Below are 25,715 nucleotides of genomic sequence, written 5' to 3'. Positions count from 1 at the left end.
CCTCTGAGGAAGCAAGTGGGGTGACCGCTTTCTTCCTCGTGGTGGTGACAACTAGGGAATCTGGTTTTAGTTGTCCCCTAATATATAAAGGGTCAGAGGGAGTGGCACAAAATAACTTCTCGACACTGGGATTTACTGCACGTGTGAGGTTAGGGGTTTGTAGAGATGGCTGAATCCTGCGCTGAATTGATTTTAGTAGCGGGATGGACTGAGTTACTGCCTTCTTGTCCCCAGGATTTGCTCTGCAAAAGCCTTGTCCTCTTGAACTTCCCGAGTATCGATTTGGAAGTGTTCAGCAGCCTTGGCCAACACCTCATTAAGGAGGGGTTGCTTATCGACTGGAGAATCATTTACAGGATGGTCCATGACTAAGCCCTGAAAGGCAGTCTCGATGCGAGACCTCATCGTAGGTAGGTTGAGGAGACAGGTGTGAGAGGTGTTCATATAACTTTGAAAATAATGTGGACCTTTTTAATAAAAGTTGGCCATAAAGGTCATCCTCTTCATTACTCTGTCTAGAGGACCGCTCCCTAGGTGTCGACCGTTGCCGATCACTCAACACACGTGTCAAGTCCCGGCCGGGGCTTATGTGTTTGGTGGTGGGTGTACGTGTTGCGCTCTTGCCGCCGGGTGTGGTCCCCACAACATGGCTGCCGGACTATCCTACGGGGTTGGGGGCCTGTGCCTGGGCAGCCGAAGCTGCCCCGTCGCCCTCGCCGTCCGATTCGGCAGCATTGCTGCCATCGCTGAAAGCGCCCTATACGTCCATGGCTTCGAGCTGCCTGGCGTAGTGGGCCCAGCGCTTCGTGGAGAGGTCCTTTAGGGTTTTAGGCTCAAAGAGCCTACAGGCCCGACAAGATGCCTCGATATGGTCTCGAGGGAGACACAGATTACAAGTTAAATGTTTATCTACCCAAGGGAACTTTGTTACATTTGGGGCAGAATTTAAATAGAGTACTCTCCATATGGTCAAAGTATGGCAGAGGGGCAAATAAAATTTAGGGAAAGGGGAATATAACCTATATGACCTGTCCCCACTCTCCCAAGGCCAAGGCCCGGCGTGGCCTTCAAGGCTAAGGGTCCGTCGCGGCAGTCTGACGGAAGTCTCTCCGATCTTCACTGGCGTCGTTCTTCGGCATTCGATGGACAAAGGATAGGAAGAAATCTAACTTAATTGAAAGTAAAGGCTTTACGCCGCACACATGCGTCCGAATAGTATGGCGGAAAAAACAATCTGAGGGACCTACACGCATGAGGGATCATGGGTACAGGGGACGTCACTAGGGATAGTATTACTGGCACGCCCTATTCCATGTCCCTTTGAGTTTCAAAAACAAATGTTATACTCCGCAGCTTCCACTACATGTCGGCTTATGCACAGCATGTGATCTAAGCAGATTCACAAACATCAGAAATATATATGATACATTACTCACCGTAATCGTATTTCTGATGCTTGTATCTGCTTAGATGCACATGCTATACATAGGCCGACATCTAGTGGAAGCTGCAGAGTATTAACTCGAAAAAGGATGTCGACAGGGCGTGCCATTAATACTATACTGGATTGCTAGTTTTCTCTTGTAGCGAACAAGTCCAGCGTGGGGTAACCCCATAGTGAGAGGATATAGTCTACAGCATGTGTGTCTAGTTGCCACTCGTGTTCCTCTTGTAGGGGATCTCTGCTTAGCGAGTCTGCTAGTGTATTGAGTTCCCCTGGAACATGTTGGGAACACAGGAACATCCCCATCTGGTGCCCATTTCCATATTATCTGTGCTAGAGAATGTGTGCCCCCCCCCCCCCGCTTGTTGATGTAGAATATAGCAGTGGTGCTGTCGGTTAGCATCTGTAGTGACTGATTTGTCCGCTGTTCTTTGAATGCCTGAAGCGCTTTGAATACCGCTAGACGTTCCAGCAGGTTGATGTGGTTCTGTGCTGTGATGCGAGTCCACAGACCATGTGCTGTGAAATGAAGCGGATGTGCCTCCCACCCGGAGAGTGACGCTTCTGTTACCACCGCTTTCACCGCCGGATTGTGGAAGGTTTTCCCCTTCAACAGATTCTCCTTCGTCCACCAGCGAAGGTCTTACTAGTGTTGGCGAAAAGACCACTAGATCGTCGCAATGACCACTTGCCGGAGACCACTGTTTCGCCAACCACTCCTGCCTGGGGCGCATGAGTAAACGTGCGTGTGGGACCAGATAAATGCAAGATACCATCATGCATAGCAAAGACAGCCTTGCGTATGCTTAAATGGTGACCGGCTTGATATTGAGATATTTGCAGTAAAATGTTTTGTACTCTTTCCTTTGATGGAAAGATTGATATTGATATTTATATTTTATTTCTATCGCGCTCGTACACAAGTGTTTCAGAGCGCGACAAGGCAAGGGAGGGGAACAGGGGAGAACAAAAAAGCGATCTTACTAGGCCCAGTGACATTGAGAACGCGCAAGTGCATGGGAGAGGGGGGAGGGGCAAAAGTGCATGGACAGGGGGGATAAGTGGAAAGTGCGAAGCAGAGGAGAAAGATAAATAATAAATAAAGGCAACAAACAGTGGTAGTGCACTGGATTAGCCCTTCCGTGTTTATGACCGCTCCTAGGAACGGTTTGGTCTTGTTTGGTATTAGGCCTGCTTTTTTCTCGTTTATAGAGAAGCCCAATTGGAAGAAAAGATGTATTGTTCTTGGAGTATTTTTACTGCAAATTAGGGGAGACCCCCCTGTAATCAGCCAGTCCAGGTAGGGGTACACTGGGATTGCCTCCCTGTGCAGGTGTGCTGCCACCAATTCCAGTACCTTGGTAAATACCCTTGGAGTGGATGCTATGCCGAATGATGTAATGGGAAGAGGCATTGGAGGGCTGGAGGAGGTCATTGGGGATGCAGGTCTAGACAATGTTCTGAATTAAACCTTTTCCTACAATAAACAAAAATGAAAGCACCCACTGATGCAGAGTTCAGCTGCTAGAAATGTGTACTGTGCTCATACATGCGTATGACACGCAAGTGCCAAGAAGAGGTTGCACTGTGAAACAGGTTCTGGGCCTTAGCACGTAGGGTTATGCCATTCTGGACTAATCAGGAACCAGAATGAGCTTTACAGAACCACTCAGTTTGAAGTGTCAAGTGTTGCCTATGTTCAGTGGGACATTCGGACACTGTCAAAGCAGCGTGCCTCACAAGTAGTTCCTTGATGTTTTCAGACCACAATGGATGATGACAACCACAATGGATAATAACAAAGGGATTATCTTCACACACTGAAACACTTATGGAAAGGACCTTGTTTAGGACATGGATGCACTAAGGTATGGGGAAAAATGTCAAGAGGCTCTGTGATACTAGATTCTACTTGAATAGCCATCCTAATAAAGGAAGCTGGTGCTACCGGATCTCTGCTCCTAATAGAATGGATAAAGTGTAAACAACTATGAGCAGTGAGGGCTGGACGATCATGAGAACCTGAAGTAACGTTGAAGTCAAAATGAGGTCTTTTAAGGGCCAGGGTGTGAACTGTGATTAACTGGATGGAACATCGATGAGTGGTGATAACAGGATCTTATCAAAATGTCAAACTCCTTCAAAATGAAAAGAATAGAAAACAAATGTTACCTCTTTGGGGGCAGGGACCTCCAGTTTGGTTTCTTCTGGAGCTTTGACAGCAATGACTACCTGCTCATTGAAGGCTTGAATGGCATGGATATCCTGGTAGGTTACATAGGCTAACGTTTGGCCATTAAGGATAAATTCATACCAAAAACATTTAGGATTGCTACATTTAGGATTGCGGTTACATGCTTAGTAGAGGCAATGCCATATTGCTACTCTTACAGGTGGAAAATACAATATTTTCTCCACAATACATGCTTAAAAGCCTAATCATTGTCTGCATTTATAAATATGACAAAAGCAGCTCTCAAAAATAAAGTTTAACATCAGTAAAAGTAAAAATAATTTAGCCCTGGGCTGGAAGAATTTGTAAATTAGGATGGATACAGCTCAAAGCTAACTGGAAGCAACTGAGCTCTACATAGGGGTTACAAGTAAGGGTGTTGCGGAGGTGGATGTGAGGAGAGGGTGTGTGGGTCGTTTGGAGCCCCATAGAGGAATAATTAGGTTTAAGTGGAGCCAACAGCATAAATAAAGAGAAAAGGATATTGTGCATTTTCCTTCTCATCCGTCAATTGAAATAATTGTTGAGCACAATCCTTGATTAATTCGTCGAGAGCCTCCTCCATCGCAGCTAGATCTGTCAAATCCTTCTGTATAACCTTTGGATTTTCCGGTGCCTTCACACCAATGAAGCTCAGGTCAGACCCTCTGAAATAGAATAGGCCACAAATTCGAAACATTAATTGTTACAAACAATACCACTGTATTAAATGCAAAAGAAATGAGGAACGAGCTACTGCACCACAAAGGACAGGAAACATTACTTAACTTTACCATTAGTTTGTTTCTATGTGATTTAGAATAGCATGCTTTGCACAGTCCACAGTCTAGCGAGAGGTTATTTTATTTATTTTATTTGTTACACGCCCAGACCCTCAGGTAGCACGGCTTGGTTACAAGACAGCTTAGAGATTGGTCATACATTGTTACAGAGTATAAATTACAACAGAGGTAGCGAGCTAGTACAACAAGATAAAATATTTACAGTTTACAGATTTCACTGGCATGTTACACTTTGACAGCGGAATGTCCCTTTGTGCCAATATTGGTTGAATAACCAGGTTTTTAGCAGCTTCTTGTAGCGAGGGAAGGAAGATTTTTTTGATGTTAATGGGGAGGGTGTTCCAGTGTTTAGGGGCTAGAATAGGGAAGCTGCTGCCCCCGGCTCTAGTGGTTTTGTAGCGAGGGGGTGCCAATAGGAAGTTGTCATTGGATCTTAGTGATCTGATGTATTCTTTTGGGTAAAGAGTATTGTTAAGGTAAATTGGGCCTTTTTTGGTCAGACATTTATGTGCAATGCAAAGTGTTTTAAAGATAATTCTTGCTTTGATGGGAAGCCAGTGCGCGTCCTTCCTAGTTTTGGAGATGTGGTCTGATTTTTTATTCGTAAGGCTGCTCTTAGGACTTTTTTTGCAGAAGTTGCAGTTTGGAGAGGTTGGTATTGGATGTGCCTAGTAGTAATACGTTGCAGTAATCCAGTTTCGATATTACTAAGGCCCTGGCCAAGGTAAGGCAGTTTGCTGGTGTCAGAAATTATTGGCATAGCGCAATAAGTTTGGAAGTGTAGGCGCGTTCATATGTTTAGTCATAGTAAGACTGGCGTTGAGGTAGACTCCTAATGTTCCCACTTGCTTCAGCACTGGAATACAGGTGCCATTGATACTAATAGCGGAGTAATCTGGGTGTAGAGCCGCTATTTTAGCTGGGGATCCTACGATGAGGATTTCTGTCTTATCATTGAGACAGACTATTTAGCGCCATGCAGTTTTGGAGGACGTAAATTTGTTGATGGTTGCGGTGTCCTGGTAATAGTTACCTGTGAGTGGTATGAGGATCTGGGTGTCATCCGCAAAATTGGTGTAGACACCCATGTCATCTAATACTGAGAAAAGGAGTTTGGTGTACGCATTGTACAGAGTGGGGGAGACATGATCCTTGGGGCACTTCTATGGGGACTGGGATGGGTTGGCCGCTTCGTTGCCTATGGACACGCTGGATGTGCGATCGGTTACGAAGGATTTCACCCATGCAGCGGCTTCGCTATAAAAGTTGAAATCCCGAGCGAGTGAGGTGCATAGTTGATCATGGTCCACCAGATCAAATGCTGCAAAGAGGTCCAACAGCAGGAGTATACAGAGTTTCCTTGTATCTCTAATGGCATCCATCTGGATTTTAAGTTCCAAAAGTGCTGTTTCTGTACTATGGTTCGGCCTGAAGCGTAATTGTCTAGTACCGCGGAGCTGATGCGATTCCAGTAGAGTTTGGATTTGATTATAAGCTAGTTTGTCAATGATTTTGAGTAAGAAAGGGACCGTGGTTATGGGGCGATAATTAGTCGGAATGGTGGGGTCTAGATTTGGTTGTTTTAGAAGCGGGGTAACCCAGGCTTCTTTGATGCAAGTTGGAACTGTGTTGGAGTTGAAGGAGGCGTTGACAAATTTGGTAATGGTGGGAGTCAAGGTGGAGGCACATGCTTTGACTAGTTTGACAGGGACTTAGTCTCCTTTGCAGTTAGAGGCTTTTAGTTTGGAGATAGTGTTGAGTACAAGTTCTTGGGTGACAGGTGTGAAATGGAATAATGGATTGGGGTTATGGCTGGTGGCGGGGGTGGAGGAATTTTTATCTGCTAGTAGTAATCTTTTGGCGGTTATTTTGTTCTGGAGCACAGCAATTATGGAGGCAAGTGCATCTTGTATGGTGGTACACCATTCTTTGCTGGCGTTGGTGGGCGTTTCGGCTGGTAGGGGGTTTTCTAGTTCTCTAAGGATGGAGAAAAGTTCTTTAGAGTCAGATGCTGCATTGCTAATGCGGGCGTTGTAGGAATTAGCTTTATGGGAGATGGCTGTTTTGTAGGCATCCTTGAAAGCTTTGGCTGAATCAGGGGTGAGGAGTTTACTGTGGGTGTGTTCAAGAGAACGTTTCTTCCTTCTTAGGGCGACTAGTTCTTCGTTAAACCAGGAGTTGGTTTTTCTATTGACACGTCACATTTTAGTTGTGATAGGAGCTACTACATCGATAGCAATGGAGATGCATTTGTGGTAATACTCAGCAATGGCAGTGGGATTGTTATTGAAGATGGTGTTTTGATCTGGGTGGGGTCAACGTTCTCTATAGTGAGCTTCCTGGGATTTCTGCTTTCAATGGTGTCCATTATTTTGCCCTTAGGGGGGCAGGGGTCATCACTCATGAGAGTGAATTCTATGCAGAAGTGGTCTGTCCAGCTAAGTGGAGTAATTGGGCCTAAGGTGAGTTTTGTGTTGAGGGTGAGGATCCAATCAAGAATTCTGCCCTTGATGTGGATGGGCGCATTAACGAGTTGGCTGAAGTTCATGTCTTTGAGTGCAATGTGAAAGGCTGCTGCTTAAGGTCTTGGTCATCATTGAATCCAAGATTCAAGTCCCCAATGATTATGCATTTAGTGTTAGGTTTTAAGATGGGCCAAGTAATAGTGGGATGTCTGTTTCTGGGTGGCCATTAGTACTCGGTGTTCTGTAGATTACTACAATATTGATTGTAGTATTTGCATTCATGGCAAGTTTGGCGAGTAGTAGTTCATATCCTGCGATAGTTTCAATAGAGCTTGATCTGATTTGGATGGTATTTTTCGCTAAGATGGCGACACCTCCTCCTGTGGAGATGGTTCCGTCAGTTCTAAGAATGGTGTAGTCTGGTGGGATAGCCAGTGCTAGCAGTGGTCCAGAAGCTTGGTGTAACTAGGTTTCTGTGATTACTGGTAAGTCCAGATTTTGTTCGATGATTAGGTCATGTATATCAATAGCATGGGCTCCTAGGGATCGGGCATTTAGGAGGGCATTTTTGAGGCTGATGGGAAGTTTGGGGTCCTTTATGGGAGCATGATTGGGAGTATTAGAATTTCTGTTTATATTTATTGCTATAGATGGCGCTGACTTTTTATTTTTTTTCTTCACGTAGTCCACAGGTTTGGGTGGTCTGGAGGGCAAGGTAGCGTGAGTAGAGCTGTGGCAGAGAGTTTTAGTATGTGCTCTTAGGCGCGGCGTCCTATCGTTCCCTAAAATGGGATATGTTTTGGTATTGGCTATGCGTTTGGAGAGTGATAACAGGTCATCTATGTGAGCTGATGGAGGAGACTCTTCCTCACCTATTATCGGCAGAGGGCAAGTTCTAGTGGCTGGATAGGCAGGTTCAGGGTGGGCCTGCAAAGTATGGGCAGTGCACACAATAGGCTAAATGCGACTCAAATTGCAGGGCACACAGTCTAGATGCAACTATCAAAAGGCAGGTCACGCATAGGCTAAATGCCGCTAGCAAATGTAGGGCACACAATAGGCTAAATGCAACTAACACAAGGCACAGAAACATGCAGTGTGTAACCAAACATGAAGGTAAACAAACAGGACGCTGCTAAGTAATGACTACAAGGCACGGGTCTGTTAGTGTGCATAATAGGCAATTACAAGATGAGTAGGGCAGACAGTAGTCAAGTAAACAATGCTAGGCACAGCGCTGGTGAGCAGCGTGGATGAGGGAGGGCTTAGGGGGCATATGGTGCATAGATGACAAATAAGAGGCGATTTATAGTTGAGAGGCACATGCAAAGTGCAGTGTACTGGAACACATGGGAACGTGAAGAGCAAATCGTGCAAAGCATACAGCCGTGTCTTGTTATGCAGGCGAGTGAGAATCAAGGATCCGACTACAGCGTGTCCCGATGTAATGAGTGAGACAGTAGTCCTGTGCAGTTCGCGTTTGCAGGCGTAATCATGAGAAATAGCCAGCATAAAAAAGCATAACAGTACGTAATGGTAGCAGATGATATGTTATTGTCTCAATCGCCAGGCACGTTTGTGCGCGCTGAGGGGTATGGTGCCAAACTCACCAGATCAAACTGGACAGAGCAGATCGAGGCACAAGAGTGTGGTTCCTGACGAAACGGTCTTGATCGCAAGTGGGTTGAAAATGCGGTAGAAGCGCTTACCAGGAGTTTGAAAGGGCATAAAGACGTGAAAGCGACAAGTTTAGGCAGCATGGCGGGAGGAACGGGCAGAGTTTCCGGCCTTGGACTCTGGAAACTCTGCACAGGCTGGGGACAGGCAAGAGCATTGAGGAGGTGGGCCGGCTTACGCCTGCCGGGCACGGATTGGTGCTAATGTGTTAGACCACAGCCAATCCAGGGTCGGTCAGCAGGCAACGATGAGATGCGGCAATATCAGCATTTCGGAGCGGCCATCTTAGGCTGGCCCCAATCTCGTGGTGCACAATGGACGTCGTGTGCACATTGGAAGTTAGCGAGTTGGATTTTAAAAAGATTTCAGATATGGAGGCTTGACGCACTTTGTGGCATGCAGGGAAGCAAATGCGCAATCGATCCGCACAGCAAGGTAGCTAAAGCAGCTGATTATGCTTTTGTAGAAGGGTAACCCACTGGCTTACCTAAAAGAGTAGAGTCCATCAGCAGGCCAGAAGCCACTGCTCTGGCAGTGAAGTGGAGCTCCTGCTCCTCCGGGTGCTGTGTCGGAAGTTTCAACTTGGTTTACCAAAACATTACATTTTGCTCAAAAGGAGATGATCAGTAATAAATCCATGTATGATGTATCTATGCTACTCCTAGAAAGCTGTACTCCGAGCCTTTATTTTTGTCTGTGTGAATTCATAGAAACCATCTAAAAATGTGTCCATTGAGAACTTAAGTCGACACAGCAGTAACAACTCTCTTAAAAAAGGGAGGTTCTTGTTACAAACCATTACTGGCATTTTGTTTTTTGTTCTGCGTTGCAACCATACATGCGTCAATGCCATCATAAAACACCCATAACAGAGCCGCCACCATGCTCTACTCAAGAAGTCGCTCCTTAGGGAGACACCCCTGGAATTTATTTTTACAGTTGTTCAGGTATATTTTATGTTTTGTCCCAGACATTTAAAATGAACAAAGGTACTCACCATAGTGACTACCTTACTCCTAGTCCATAGTCCCCTTTCCTTCATACTTTTGGGACATTCCGTCCTGTGGGACCGGACCTGAGCACTTTAGTAAAAAATCAAATTGAAAAGTGTGTTTTCTTTTTACACAGGGTACCGCACGCGGCCGTAACCCTGCTCTTTTTTAGCTCCGTGCATCGCCCTTCAGTCCTTTTCTATCATCAGGTCTGAGACCATTTAAGCAATAATAGAGGATACATATTAGAGCGGACAGTGGACGGGCATATTGAGGAAAGGGGACTATGGACTAGGAGTAAGGTAGTCACTATGGTGAGTAACTTTGTTATGCTCCTACGCCCAGTCCCCTTTCCTCCATACTTTTGGCAGATTACCAAGCACTCCTCACAGGAAAACAGGTGGATGGAACTCCTTTACTGAAAGAGGCTTTTAAGAACCGCCTGCCCGAACTGAGCATCGGCTCTGGAGCTCCGGTCTAAGCAGTAATGCTTACATAAAGCTGATGGGGAAGCCCACATAGCTGCTCTGGAAATGGTTTCCCAGGGACATATTTCTGGAAAGCAACAGCAGCCGCCTGGCCCCGCACAAGATGTGCATGAATTCCCTTTGGAGGTTGAAGGCCCTGAACGGTATACGCCTCCGAAATACAGTTAGAAAGGCAATTTTCCACGAAAGGAACTTCAAGCCCACCGTAGCCATAGGCTCAAAAGGTTTATGGCATAAGGCAGTGAGGACCACATTCAATTCCCACTTTGGATGCGGGTTGCGCACCGGTGGATAAAGATGTAATAAAACTGCAAAGTGTCTTTTAATAACAGGGTTTGTCAATGAAAAGGAACAGGAGTCTGGACAGGTAAGCGGTGATAGCCGACAAAGAAGTCCTACAAGACAAGACATGTATGCCTGAAGATGCCAGATGAGAAACTAATGACAGGACTGTTTTGATGGTAGCCTCTCTGGGGTCCAACTGCTTAGCTAAACACCAGCGACAGAAACAGAGCCATTTGGCTCCTATACTGAGACCTCTAAGGTTTTCTAGCCGCCTGGATAATACGCCAAGCTGATTGTGGACAGCTGATCGCTCTGGTGAAGCAGGTCAGGAATCAGTGGAAGCCTGATCGGTGAGCAGACTGACAGATACTGAAGCTTAGAAAACCAGAATCTGGCTGGCCACCACAGGTCTATGAGCAGAAGAGTGCAATTTGTCGTGTTCCTGAACTTGCATAGCGCCCAGTGAATCAGAGGAAGAGGCGGGAAGGCGTAGGCCCTCGTGTTGTGCCACGGAATCTCGAGAGCATCCCCCAGGGAAGAAGCTCTGATCCTATTCCTGGAAGCATAAAGAGAAAGTTTCCTGTTTGACGACATCGCAGAGAGGTCCACTTCTGGAGTGCCCCAATGGTGAAAAAGGTTGGAGTGGATCTCCGTGTTAAGCTCCCACTCGTAGCTGACCACCGCTCATCGGCTGAGAGAGACATTCAGCTGGCCCGGAATGGCCACTGCCAGCAGCCAAACACTCTGCTGAATGGCCCATTCCCAAATCTGAATGGCTAGATCTACAAGGGGAGGTCACCTGGCACGCCCCTGCTTGTTGATGTAGAACATGGATACTGCATTGTCTGTGCGGATGCGCACCACTTTGTTCACAATCCCTGGCTTGAAAGCTTTGAGCGCTAGGTAAATCACCAGAAGCTTCAGAAAATGTATGTGAAATTGTCTGTCCTGTGTCAACAGGTCGAAAACTTGAAGATGATCCATCGTCACGCCCCACCCGATAAGGGAGGAGTCTGTCGTAATGGTCGTTTGAGGGGAGGGCTCCTGAAAAGGAGCACCCACCAACAGATTGCTGGAAGATGACTACCATAGGAGCGGTCATCATGCAGGGTGGGACCGGAATCATTTTGGTGTCCGAGTTCACTGCCTGAAACCACAAGCTCCAAAGAGCTATCTGCGCGAGTCGCATCTTGAGACGAGCAAGGGGAAAAGCAAGCACACACAAGTCCATGAGGCCTAGAAGCCTCTGGAACCACCAGGCTGACATGCTCTCCGATGGGATGAAAACTTCCGACCATCCTGTCCACATTCAGGTACATCCTGCAGTCGATAGTGTTCCGACGGAAACCAAGAAATATCAGGTCCTGAGAGATCGTCATGAGGATTTCTGCCAGTTCACTGACAGCCCAAAGCCAAACAGGAGCTGAAGGAGAGACTGAAGATTGCTCAAGGCCTTCACTGGACAAGGACTGCGCAGAAGGCAATTGTCCAAATATGGATACACATGAATACCCTGTAGCCTTAGAAAAGCCGCGATGACCGACATTTTCAAGAAGACACGCAGGGAGCACTCGAAATTGGAAGTGCTCCTCTCCCAGGGAGAACCGCAGATATTTCCGATGCGGGCTCCTAATCAGGATATGCATATACGCATCCTAAAGGTCCACAATGTTGAGCCAGTCGCCCTTCTGAAGAGAGGACTTTATTTGGCAGGGCGTAATCATCTTGAATTTCTCTTGGGGAAGAGAAAGGTTTAACTGGGAAAGATCTAGAATGGTGCACAGGCCAGCCTGGTTGGGTTTGGGCACCGTAAACAGACAAGACTAAAAACCTTCCCCTCGTTCCCCTAGGGGAACGGGTTCCACCACCCTGAGATCTAGAAGCTTCTGGACCTCGGCTCTGAGGGAGGGCGTCCCAGACTGTTGAAACGGAGGACTGAAGGGTGGGATGGGGGGGGCAAGCGGAAGCCCGCCCGAGCGAGAGACAAAATCCACCTGTCAGTGATAGTTTGCCACGCCTCCAGAAGAGACGAGATTCGTCCACCCACCGGAGTCTCGTGAGCGTCCCAAAAATATAATTTTGCAGATTTTTTGGTGGAGAGACTACCTGTCCCTGAAGAGGAGACTTACGACCAAAAGAAAAATCGACCACGTTGCTGTCTCCGACAGGAATTACCTGTCGGAGGATCAGCCCTGCGTGACCTGCGGTCCTGGAACCCTCTGAAGCCTGAAGAGGATCGAGGCTGGGATCCAGATCTGAGCTTTGACTGGGGCTTCACTAGCACTGACAGACTTGGCAGTTTGCGTGCTCGCCTTAGTCTTTGTAAACACGTCATCTGTTGAAGAATGAAACGGCTCTTTACTGTCAAAAGGCAGGTCCAGAACTTTATCTTGGACCTCCTTCGAAGACTTTGTTGCATGAAGCCAAGATTGACGAGGGGTGTCCACCCCAGCATGAGGCCTCGAGCTGAGATGTCAACATGGTGCGCAGTGGCCTTCAGAACATCCTGCACCCACACCCTGGCATCTGATAAACATTGTTTAAAGTCTTCCAGCATGTCAACGGGAATGAACTCCTGGAAGTCAGCCAAATCTCTCCACAGTTTCATATTCGCCGCCGCCAAAATGAGCTCTGCGTTTCACGCAATTGCAGCACGAGTTGGCAATAATGTCCTTGCCCAATGAATCAAGCAACTTGTCATCCTTGGCCAGAACTTGAGCCGCAGCTGCGGAGGTTGCAGAGGTTGGCTTAGACTGCAGAGTGGCAGCCGCTACCACCGTTGAGGACGGGAGCAGGCATGACGCCAAGGCTACTTCCTCAGAGGTGTGAAGCCTGTAACGGGCGTCAATTCTTTTATTTATGAGCAGACCAGTGTGGGGTTTATCCCAGACCTTGCGGGCCTCGGCCAGGACTTCCATCTGAAAGAACAGGCCAGTGCGCTCCTGTGGAGACAAGGTTAGCGCCCCCAAAAGCACCCCTTCCTGCAGACGTGGTGCCTCAGGTACTGGTATGTCAAGGAGTGACGTCAAGTCCAGAACCCGGTTGTGGAATGCTCGGACAGGGCAGGGCTGGTCCTCACTATCCTGATCTGCCCGAGGGTCGTCTAGCGCATCCGGATCCATCGGCTCTGATGCGACCGGCTTCAAATTGACATCTCGCTCTGCTGGAGAGTTGTCAAGTGGAGACAAGGGAGGCGGAAGAGCTGGAGGTGGGCCGGGAGGCAGAGGTGGTGCCAGTGCCAGGGCGTCAGGTGTCGTGACTGGAACTGTCGGGCAGGATGTGGCACCTGAGGGCAGAATATCCTAAAAAGTCCTTTAAAGTACTCCCTCGTGGGATCAGAGTTCATAAGACTATGAAATTTCCCAAAAAAGGCATCGCGCATGAGGGCATAACCCCACGAACATAGTGAGGAGGGCTGCCAAGAAGGCCCGCCACCAACCGGATCTACATAGACCAATGGGGCAGATGGAGGAGGAAGCAAGACCGTATGCAGTAGTGGCATCTGAGCGCACCAGTCATAGGAAGGGCTGAATGGATTCACACCGTCCAGTGGACAAGGTTGTCCACCAAAAAGACGGCTCCCAACACCCCCCGTCGATAGCGTGGGTGTGAGTGAGGAGTACAAAATGGCTGCCGTAGACCACGCGGTAAGGCCCGCCATTTTGTGAGCATCTGAGGAGAACTCGGTCACATGTGGAAATGAGGCAGGTGACTCCACAGACTGGTCAGGGGACTCGATTGAAACTTTAGCCTTTACACAAGGATCCTCGGCACAGCCAGTACTACGGGGTCTTGGAAGTTTACTGGACATCCTTTCCCCTGAATTAGCCTCAAAAAGAGGAACCTCCTACTCAGATTATCTGCGGCCTTCGACCTTGTCGACCACCAAATTCTCACCAGGCACCTTAACAGCTGCAGCTTTTTCCACAAAAGCCTCTGACTGGGTTAAATCCTTCCTCTCAAATCGGACCACCACAGTCTTCTCCTCATCAGCCTCAACAGACCCCCACACCCATTTTCTGGAGTCCCCCAGGGATCATGTGTGTCACCCACACTATACAATATATTTACGCAGCTACTATTCGACCGTCTAGGCAACTTTGGTGTCATCTACACCAACTATGCAGATGACACGCAAATCCTCATCCCCCTCACTGGCTGTTACGACCAGGATTACAAGGAACAAGTTACTTACCTGTAACTGTTGTTCACCAGCATGGGTCTGGCATGGATTCACATGCTCATGAATATTCCCCGTCGTCAGGCTGGCAATCCTCGGTAAAGAAAAAAACCAGTATCAGTTTCGTTTCTGATCTGTCTTTCGTAGTAATAACCAATCACTGGTCTCTGCGTCATACTGACCACAGCCAATGACTGCCCTCTACCTAAGCACCGCCTCTGGCAGCCATCTTCAGATTTGGAAGCACGTGAAGTGGCAGTATGACCAAGTGAAGAGCCGCAGAAGGGTAGGCGGGAGGGTTCGCATGTGAATCCATGCCAGACCCATGCTGGAGAACAACAGTTACAGGTAAGTAACTTGTTCCTTCTCCAGCATGGGGTCTGGCATGGATTCACATGCTCATGAATAAAGAATACATAGCAGTACACACATGCACAACCACGGGAGGTGGCAAAGGCTCAACATTAAGCATCACATCAACTCAACATTAAGCATCTTACCTCCTCACCAGGCTCACCTCAGGCGAACAGGTTGCGCAGCACTGCTTGGCCGACCCTGGACTCCTCCCTGGAATCCCAGTCGACGCAGTAGAATTTCGTGAAGGTGTGCGTCGACCTCCACGTAGCAGCCCTGCATATGTCCAGCAGGGGCACACCAGATAGGAACGCCGTGGTAGCTGCGATCGCTCTGGTGGAATGGGCTCTCGGACGGCCAGGCAGCGGTCGGTTTGCCAACCGGTGACAGCACATGATACAGCCGGAGAGCCATCTGGAGATGGAAGCCTTCGAGAGAGCCTTCCCCTGATTGACAGGTCCAAAGTTCACAAAGAGTTGTGACGTCTTCCGAAAACCCTTCGTGCGGTCCACGTAGAACTTCAGCGCTCTAGCTACATCCAGCGAGTGCAAAGTCCTCTCAGCCGGCGACGAAGGCGACGGGAAGAACACCGGTAACACCAAGGGTTCGTTGAGATGGAAGTCCGACGGTACCTTGGGCATGAAGGAGGGGTGCGTCCTGAGCACTACCCTCGTGTCGTGGAAAGTCAAGTACGGGACCTTGCAGGAAAGGGCCTGGATCTCTCCCACTCGTCGTGCGGAGGTGATGGCCACAAGAAAAGCTGTTTTCCACAATAGAAACTTCAACGGGGCCGAGTGCAGAGGCTCGAACGGAGGTCCTATGAGCTTGGTCAGCACCACGTTGAGCTCCCACGCCGGGGCCGGAGCCTTCACCGGCGGGAACGATCTGAACAGTCCCTTCATGAACTCTTTCACCAGACGATGAGACCACAAGGACGTCCGCCCCGTGGTTCTGGTGTATCGGGAGATCGCAGCAAGATGAATCTTGATGGACGCGTGTGCCAGACCAGCTTTGGCCAGCGTCAGCAGGTATGGCAGTACTTGGGGAGCCGTAATCCGTAGAGGGTTAATCTTCTGTGCGTGGCACCAGACAGAGAACCTCTTCCATTTGTGTCCGTAGCATTTAAGAGTCGAGGACGCCCTGGCCTTTGCAAGGACCTCTCTGCAATCGGCCGGTATGTCGTATCCTCCAAACTCTAGCGCTGCAGGAGCCAGGCCTGCAAGTTCAGCGACTTCGGGTCGTGGTGGAGGATGGCGCCTCCTTCCCTGGAGAGTAGATCCGCGTCCGCCGGCAGCTTGATCGGCGGGGACGCTGACAAGTCCAGAAGGTCCGGGAACCATATCTGCCTCGGCCACGCAGGTGCGGCGAGGATCATCCTGCACCGTGACCTCTTGAGCTGGTTGACGAGCCGGATTAGCAGAGGCAAGGGAGGGAACGCGTAGAGGAACAGGCCCTCCCAGGGGAACGAGAAAGCATCGCCCATGCTCCTCGTCTGGGGAAACCTGCTGGCGAACCTCCGGCACAGGTCGATCTGGGGTGTGCCCCACCGTCGGAAGAGGCGATCCACCAGATCCTGCCGTAGTTCCCACTCGTGGCACGAGCGCAGCTCCCTGCTGAGTGAGTCGGCGATGGTGTTTTTTATCCCTGCCAGATGAAACGGCACCAGAAAAATCCCTTGGGCGACGGCCCAATGCCACAGGTCCTGCGCCTCCTTGGACAGCGCTGGGGACCTGGTTCCGCCCTGTTTCCTGATGTAAAACATGGTGGTGGTGTTGTCGGTGAAGATCCTCACCACCTTGCCCTTGAGGGACGGAAGGAAGGACCTGAGGGCCCAAAACACTGCACGGAGCTCCAGGACGTTGATATGCAGGGACTTCTCCGTCGGGAGCCAGAGTCCCCTTGCGTGCAGATTTTCGGTGTGCGCTCCCCACCCTTCCAGGGAGGCATCCGTGGTCACAGTCTCCTGGTGGGCTGGGGTCTAGAAGTCCATGCCCGCCGTCAGATGCGCGCGGGTGCCCCACCACCGTATCGCTCGTCGGAAACTCTCGTCGAGCTTGATCCTTTCCTCGAAGCTGCCCGTCGTCTGGATCCAGCGCGCATCCAGGAATTCTTGCAACGGGCGCATCCGGAGCCTGCACATGGGAATGAGGTAGATGCAGGAAGACATCATCCCGAGGAGGGACTTGATGGACCTCACTTTGGCCGCGTCGGCCACCAACATCCGTTGCACCTTGCCCAAGATGGTCCTGGTCCTCTCCTCCGACGGGGAGGCCAGAAGGGACACTGTGTCGAGCCTCGCTCCCAGAAACAGTGCGACTTGCGCGGGCACCAGGTGGGATTTGGCGTAGTTCACGGAGAATCCCAGGTCCGTGAGGAGTTGGACGGTCCTTGCCGTGTGGACCACGGCGAGCTCCCTCGTCTTGGCGCGGATGAGCCAGTCGTCCAGGTAGGGGTAGACGTGAATCCCCTCGCGGCGCAGCTGGGCCGCCACCGGTGCGAGGCACTTGGTGAATACCCTGGGTGCCGACCGTAGTCCGAAGGGAAGGGCTTTGAACTGGTAATAACGCCCTTGGACCACGAATCTGAGGAATTTTCGGTGCCCCTTTAGGATGGGAATGTGGAAGTAGGCATCCTCCAAATCCAACGACGATAGGAAGTCTCCTTCCTCCAGCTGACCCAGGACGTGCTGGAGGGTGACCATCCGGAACTTCTGCGCCTTGATGAACTTGTTCAGACGTCGCAGGTCTAGGATGGGGCGCCATCCTCCCGTCTTCTTCTTCACGAGGAAGTATCTCGAGTAGACTCCGGAGCCCCGAAGCCTCTTTGGGACGAGTTCGATGGCGCCCTTTCTGAGCATCGCCTTTACCTCCAGGAGAAGTTGAGGGACGTGAAGTTCTTTCCTGGCCACGGGGGGGACGCGCGGGCACCTTCTTTGAAACTCGAGCGCGTGGCCCCGGGCCAGGGCGTCCAGCACCCAACGGTCGGTGGAGATGGACTCCCACACGCTGACGAAGCCTGCCAGCCGGCCTCCCACCGGGGTGCTTCGGTGGGGGCCCGACCCCACGGCCGGTTCAATCCTGCTTGGACGCGGCCTTGCCGCCTTGACCTCCTTGGCGACGACGGCGGGGTCCGCTAGACTTGCCTCGTCCTCTGTAGGCCTCTTGCGACGACGAGCGGGCCGCTTGACGGTAGGAAGCGAAACCGCCGCCGGAACCTTTGGAGGCGCCCTTGCCTCCGCCGCTCCGAAAGGGCGTCCGTCGTTGCAGGACTCCAAGGGCCCGGGCCGTCTCAGTATCCGCCTTGATGGCCTGAAGGGAATCGTCCACTGTCTTCCCAAACAGGTTGTTCCCGTCGAAGGGCATGTCCAGGACTCTGGTCTGGACGTCCTGCCGGAAGTCCGTAGCTTTGAGCCATCCACGACGTCGAAGGCAAACGCCGTTGCCCAGCTGGCGGAACCCAGTGTCGGCGATGTCCGTCGCCACGGTGATGGCGTGGTCCGAGGCCACCTCACCTTCCTGCAGGATCTCAAGGGCCTCCGCCCTCTTGTCGTCCGGCAGAAAATCCAGCAGGGGAGCTATCTTGTACCAGAGCTCCCTGTCGTAGCGGGCCACGATAGCCAAGGCGTTGGCCGCTTTAATCGTCGTCGCTGCCGACGAGATGACTCTACGTCCCATAGCATCCAACTTCTTTCCCTCGCCGTCCGGCGGGGAAGTCGATGTGGAGGCCGCACCCCCCCCCCGCTTTCTTCCTGGCTGCCGCGGAGACGACGGAGTCCGGGGTAGGCTGCGCCCGGAGGCATAGGGGGGCCGTGTCCGGGACCCGGTACTTTTTCTCGTACCGGTCTCTTCTAGCTGGCGTCGTGGAAGGGTTCTTGAGGAGGGAAAGGCCCTCATCCCAAATGTCGTCCAACAGAGGCACTGCGAGGACCGTCTTCCTCTTGGCCTCGCGCCGCTGTTAAGCTCGGAAGCCCTGGAGATCATGGAGTGGAAAGATCCGATCTCGTCGGGCGGAGAAGCCCTGGTGGGAGGCGACGACGGAAAATCCTCGTCGTATGCCTCGTCGTCCGTACCCGTCGCTGCCGTGTCAGTCCCCGTATCATCCCCTCGGGTGGACGGGGAGGAGGGCTGGACGGGGCGCGACGGTTGAAAAGGAGGTGGTGGATGGATCCTTCTTTTCTTGGTAGGGGGAACACCAGAAGGTCCCGGTTCTGGATCCCCCGACGGGAGAGGTTCCTCCGTCGGTAACGGTAGCCTCGTCCTTATCTCGGAGCATAAGGACTGTATGGCCAACAAAATGGCCGCCGAGTTGTCTTGCGGCGCTGGCAGAGGGGAATCCGACGGGCGAGCAGGGGCCCCGTCGGTATCCTCGACGATGTCGTCGTCGTCACCTGCGTCGGGGTCCATTCCGACGGGCTGGCCTTCTTCCACGCCTAGGCCGTGGCTTAAGACCTCGATCAGCTCCTCTTCTGAGGTTGAGGCCGAATCTACGACGACGCCCTGCTCCCCCTTCTTCCCCACGGAGGGTTTCACGGGGGTCCTATCGATGGGCACAAAGGAAGACTCCCTCCGAGGAGGCAGGGAGATTCTGGGCCCTGAGGTCGCCACCACTGGTGCAGCCACCACAGGCTGAGCCAGGGCCGCCGCGACCGTTTCGATAGAGGGCTTGGTCGGATGGATCAAGGCCTTCACCACCTTAGGTGCGCTCACCGCCTTATCCTTGAGGGAGGGGGCACTGCCACGCTCCTCCTCTGCCTTAGAGCTCGACCGGGGCCTCTCCAGGAGCTTCGCCGGGTGCTCGGCCTTCCTCTTACCCGACCCAGAGCGTTGGCTCGTGGTTGATGGTGCCGGGGAGGGTGCGCCCTGCCTGGCGCCCGTAGAGCCCGACCGTTCGGCGCTCCCAGTGCCAGCGGACTCGCAGTGCTTGGCCTTATGTTGGGCCCCCGTCGCCGGGGCGCCCTCAAAGGTCTTAGAAGACATCTCGGATTTCTTCTTCTTCTCGCCAGACGGGCTCTTACCCTCCAGCCAGTTGGCGAGACGTTGATGGCGGTCCTTCATGGTCCGTTCCGACATGTTGCCGCAAAACGCACAGTCCTTCTCCACGTGCGTCTTGTCCTCATGAAGGCAGTAAAGGCAGAAAGAGTGTTCGTCCTCCTTGAAGACGTTCTGCAGCTGGCATCCAGGGCAGACCCTGAACAGCTTTCCGGGCGTCGAGCTTCCCTTCTCCTGGGCCATCTCCAAGACCGGGCCTGAGAAGCTTCTGGAGTCCTCCGAAGTGTAGCTCGACGAAATCTTCACCCTTGAGGGGCACAGATGAATCCGACACGGGTCCCCGTTGATCGGATGTAGGATCGGTGGAGCTTGAGGCTCTTTTGACCGAAAGAATTGAAGTTTTTTGTGAAAAAGCGCGAAAAATAGCACTAACGCTCGAGAGCAATAGCACGAGGATCCCAACACATGAACGTGCGGTAAAAATCTGAAGATGGCTGCCAGAGGCGGTGCTTAGGTAGAGGGCAGTCATTGGCTGTGGTCAGTATGACGCAGAGACCAGTGATTGGTTATTACTACGAAAGACAGATCAGAAACGAAACTGATACTGGTTTTTTTCTTTACCGAGGATTCCCAGCCTGACGACGGGGAATATTCATGAGCATGTGAATCCATGCCAGACCCCATGCTGGAGAAATTACTGAATTATATTTACCTCAAAATCCAAGCATGGATAGCCACCAACAGTTTATGCCTCAATGACGAAAGACTGAGTCAATGATTGTGGGTACTCAGGCACCACTGAATAAACTTGACACCAGGTACTCATCCTTTGTCATTGACTAACAATGTATCTAAAGAGATAACATTGGGGGGTCTATCTCGACTCCACACTCTCTCAAAAAACAAGTCAGCAGTATGGAGTCTTCCACGGTCTACACAAATAAAAAGATCTACAGCTGTAAATCGTACTTATCTACAAGTACCGGCCTAACGTTAGCTAGAGCACTTGCATTGTCTAAACTAGACTTCTGTAACACACTATTCCTAGGCTCCTCTGAACACAATCTAAATATACTCCAGGTACTTCAGAATGATTCATTGAGAGCAGAACTCAGTCTGCCCAGATCTTGCCATATATCCATCCACAGAGACGTCAACTGGTTGTCCATCCGTGACAGAATCTCACTACGCACCCTGGCCATCACGCACAAATGCCTCACAAACAGCCCCGAAATACCTGTCCGACAAAATTTGTAAACACCAACCCGCACGCACCACTAGATCGTCTCACTTCCACAAACTTGTGGTACCAAGATTCAATCTAAAAACAGCCAGAGGAGCCAGCTTCCCAGGCCAAGCTGCCAAACGCTGGAACTCCATTACCATCCCTCTTAAACAAGAACCCTCTTTCCTCATCTTCAAAGTAAGTATAAAAAAACTGGCTGAGTAACAAGCCTCTTCACTAAGAGGTTAACATTAGGTCTATCCGACCACTGCTTATTTATGCTATTATTCACTGCCTCATGCTTATTTATGATCTTGCACATTATCTCCTGCTGTCTGACCCACCTGTAACTAGGGTCCCACTTGCTGATTACACACTTGACTGATGTACTTTACCTCACCACGTATGTAACCTCTGTTTTCAAGCGTCCAGTTACCTCAGGGTTTGGCGCGCGATACAAATAATAAACAAATACAAAGCCGGTAACAGATGAGTTGCGGTCAGTGACCTCTCCCTGTGTCCCCCTCAATAGAACCGGTAACACCGCAAGCGTGGGAAACTTGAGGAATCCACCTCACAGACAAGAACTTAAAAGGTCTCTCAGTTCTGTTGGTACACACCTTAGCCTCGATAAGAGGAACCTCGGAACAGAGTCTGGTCTTAATAGCTCCCTCGAGAGGGGCCTCGAACCGTGAATCGGTACAGAAAGCGTCAACGGAGGCCTCAGGGCGCACTCCAGTGTCTGTGCGGAAGCTCCAAATGAGGAGACCTCAGAGGAAACTCTGGTACCAAATGCCTCAGCACGACTATGCTGGCTATTAGCACCTGATTGGTGAACCATGGATCAAATGGCACAGCGAGTAGAGCACTCGCTTTGACATCCGTGCAGAGCCTGCTAACGCAGGTTCGAATCCCAGCAGGGCCAAACTCAGCCTTTCATCCTTTCAAGGTCGATAAATGAGCACCACACACCGTGGGTAATAAGCAGCGCTCAGATACTTGAGGGTTTGCAGTGCTATATAAATGCCAAATTATTATTATTATTATTATGATCCGGTATAGGCAGGCCCCTCATTGTAACCCTCAGGGGAGGGGAGGTGGTGGGAGGGGGGGAAACGGTATGCCCATTAGGCCTGCGAGGCACCTCAGGGGAAACCCTGGTAGCAGAGCTTTTGAAGCCCCTCCCAGACTGAGTCCCCTGGCTGGGGTGCCCTGAAAAGTAAGGAACTTACCGGGCGTCTCTTCTTTCCGTCGATGAACAGCTGAAAATGCGATGGAGGAACTCTGGAAGATCTCCACCCACCAATGAAGACGATGCTGAAGTGCCCGGACTGAAAGGGAATCGCAGTAGAAACACGAGTCCCAACGGTGATCCGGTCCCAGACACGCCAAGCAGAGAGAATGGGGATCCGCCCTAGCGAAGTGACATTGGAAAGAGGAACAAGTGACAAATCCCAAACGATCCGGCATAGACGGAGGACTGCGTGACTTCAGAACCGGAGCAGGAGAGGAGGACAACAGGAAAGGAAAAAGGTATTCCCGGTGATGCAAGGGCATCCAGCCCCGACCACACGGATAAAAGGACTGACAGGTGATGTGCGGGGTGGAGCTAAGGAGGGCAGGGTTACGGCCGTGTGCGGTACCCTGCGTAAAAAGAGGACGACACATTTTTCAATTTGATACTTTACAAGAATGCTCTGGTCCCGTCCCACAGGACAGAATGTCCCAAAAGTATGGAGGAAAGGGGACGGGACATAGGAGTATATCCGTTTACAGGGCCTGTGGGCCCGGAACCGTTGGGAACCATGTAGACAGACCCTGAACCAAAATAGACTCATATAGTCAAATGACTATGGGGTTAATGGATTCACTTCTCTCTCGCATGTTAAGTTTGAACCTAGTTCCTGCTCTTCTGATGAATGCATGATGGTGTCTGATCATAATTAGGTGACTAGGTGTCAATACACACAAAAATGTGTCCCAAACGCTATCTGCCTTATTCTGTAAATGTGCTTCCGCCTTAGAGAAGTAACCCACTTCCTCCTTTTGTCCAAGAGGCAGAGCGGTAGATTACACTTTGGGTACCATAATTGGCAGAGTACGATCAACCTCCCTTTGTGGCGCCATAATATTATTTACTATAAGAGTGAATTTGAATCATGCAATGCTTGCTAAAAAATGAGTTTCACCTTCTTTTGAGTAGGTTTTCCTTTCCTTTTATAAATGTCCATAAAGGTCTGAGTCAGGAACCAGTTATCTTAATGGGTAATATAGCCTTTAAGCAAAATTATACACTTCGGATCAATGATGGCTTTTTAAGCACCATGTTTAGTATGTCTTTTTTCTATGGCTACCTGTACCATCTTTCCTATGCATGGTCTTTAGGTCATGCTTACGGTAACTAGTTTCTTGGTGTAATTATTTTTGCAAGCTCCATTATTACTATTTACGGGTTTAAAGCCATCTTTTAGGATCCTGCAGACTCCCCTTAATTTGTTTCTCAACACCATAAGGGGTGGTCCTTTGTCACTGTGACCCGCAGTTTGTGTGGGACTGGTGTTACCTGACGAATGTTTCATCATCCATCGCTTCTTCTTGAATCATACATTTCCAAGAGACAGACCATTTCGCTTCTAGCCCCTACATCTCAGTTATCCTGGCTGTACAGGTGTAATGTCTATCTGTAGGCTGCCCAAGACAATTTACTTGCAGGTTTCCAACATGATCTTTGATTTTACTTTTGGCAAGCTTGGCACCGTCTCCTCATGAACCGTTGGAGAACGCTGTAACATAACCTATTTCTTGACGTTGTGTTATGTTCCATGGCTCCATGATACCCTGGGTATCTCGGAGCGAGCCCTGACTGGTTGACCTCCTTCCTAATCGACCGCTCGTCCAAAATCATTTGGGGCACCTTCTCCTCATCTACTTCTTTCTCCACATGTGGGGTCCCCCAGGGCTCAAACCGCTCCCCCTGGCTCTTCACTTACCTTGCTCAGTTGGCACGCCTCATTTCCCTCCTTCTCCAACTTCCTGTGCTACGCAGATTACACACAACTCTTTCAAACTTCCTGCTGACCCTCTTGCATCATCCCTGACTGCCTATCTGCCATCCAAGTCCTTGTGCACTTCCAACCATCTCTGCCTCAATACCCGCAAGACTGAGATCATTCCCATTGGGACCCCTGCTCCCTCTTTTTCCCCCCCTTACTCTGGCCATCCTCCATGGGCTCTCCCCTTGCTCCTTCATCTGAAACCAGAAACCTTGGAGTCTTCTTCGACTCCTCTCGCTCCTTCCTTCCACACACTCAGGACATTGCCAAGAAGTCCCACTTTAGGCTCTTCCTTCTCAAAGGAATTCTCCCTTTTCTCACTTTACCCCAGAAGCTCAATGTTACCTGAACCCTTGTTCTCTCTAGGATTGACTATTGCAATAGCCTCCTCCTGAATCTACCTTCCTTCACTCTATGACCCCCCCCCACCCCTCAGCTAATCCAGAACAGGGCAGCAAGACTTATCCTTGGCCTTAAGCCCAGGGACCTCATCTCACCTGCTCCCGGTTGCTGCACGGATTAAATTCCTATACATCTACAAGACTGTCTTGGGCCTGGGACCACGCTATCTGCAACTTTCTCTTACTAAATACTCTCTCTCTAGACTTCTACGGTCCTATGGCACGAACTATTTGTGTGTAAAGCGTTTCACTAAACAGAGGGCCGGAGGCTGATTACTTTCTTCAGCTGATTCCTCTTATGGAAGAGCTTCCCCTTCCACGCTTCATCTTCAGCAGAACTTCCTGAAATTCCAGAAACTCAAGAATTTCCTCTTCACCTCCCCCTTCACTTCTTCCCTCTTCTGCTAATCTCACAATCGCTGTTGACCAGGGCCCTTATGTATCCTTCGGGATCCTGGCCTCCCACCCCCAATCGCCCGAACCTCTGCCTTCCCTGCAGTACTTGCCTCAGCACCCACTGACCTTTGTCCTGTAGGCTTGTACTATCCACCCAATGCAGCTCTAGGCGAATAGCACTTACCATACTGTGCACGTCATCTGCTGCTCACCCACCCCCGAGCACAGACATTCCAGCACCTACCCCACTTCCCCTCTTCTCGCTACACTTGCACATTCTGAACACTCACAAGGCATAGTAGGTTTGTCTACATCTTCCACTATATTTGTTTCCAATCCCATGCTACCTCCCTGTTGCCCTGTGGGTGCTGCTTTGAAACAGAATTGACTTACTGTACAAGCGCCCTACAAATGCACAATAAATGCTGTGCACTGCTGCCATTTACATGGTCACCAGGCGTTCTCGTGGATATAGGGAAAGTGGAGGTGGGGTGGTCAGGGGAAAAGAAAAGGCCTTGTGCTCTGCCGTTGGTGTGTGTAGAACCAGGCGTAACTGGCGCTTGTGAGGGAGTGCACACCAGAGGTGTATGATTTCAGAAGGAAGGCATCCCATGTTGGACTTGTGAGGTGTCTGGGCTCATTGCTGATGTTTGCATGTCGGTAAGAGATGTGGTGTTTTAGAACATCTAGTCATCTGAGGCGTAGATAAGTCAGTATGTGGTGAGCGCGGGTGGTTGAGAAGGAAGATATTA

The 25,715-nt window shown here is 50.4% G+C and overlaps 1 protein-coding gene across 1 annotated transcript in view; it reads right to left on the bottom strand.

The window, feature by feature from the left end:
* Positions 1-25,715, bottom strand: part of E2F6 (E2F transcription factor 6) — a 439,338-nt gene that overhangs the window by 152,059 nt on the left and 261,564 nt on the right. Inside the window, exons 4-5 of the mRNA XM_069605960.1 lie at positions 4,163-4,324; positions 3,617-3,731 (exon numbers count right to left, since the gene is read on the bottom strand). Of these exons, the coding sequence (XP_069462061.1) occupies positions 3,617-3,731; positions 4,163-4,324 (277 nt within the window). The remainder of the gene's footprint in view (positions 1-3,616; positions 3,732-4,162; positions 4,325-25,715) is intronic.

Source organism: Ambystoma mexicanum, chromosome 4p, assembly GCF_040938575.1.
Source record: "Ambystoma mexicanum isolate Mex_15411 chromosome 4p, UKY_AmexF1_1, whole genome shotgun sequence".
NCBI classification, from domain to species: Eukaryota; Metazoa; Chordata; class Amphibia; order Caudata; family Ambystomatidae; genus Ambystoma; species Ambystoma mexicanum.
Note: the sequence above shows the minus strand (reverse complement) of the source record. Positions and strands in the feature narration are given on the sequence as shown.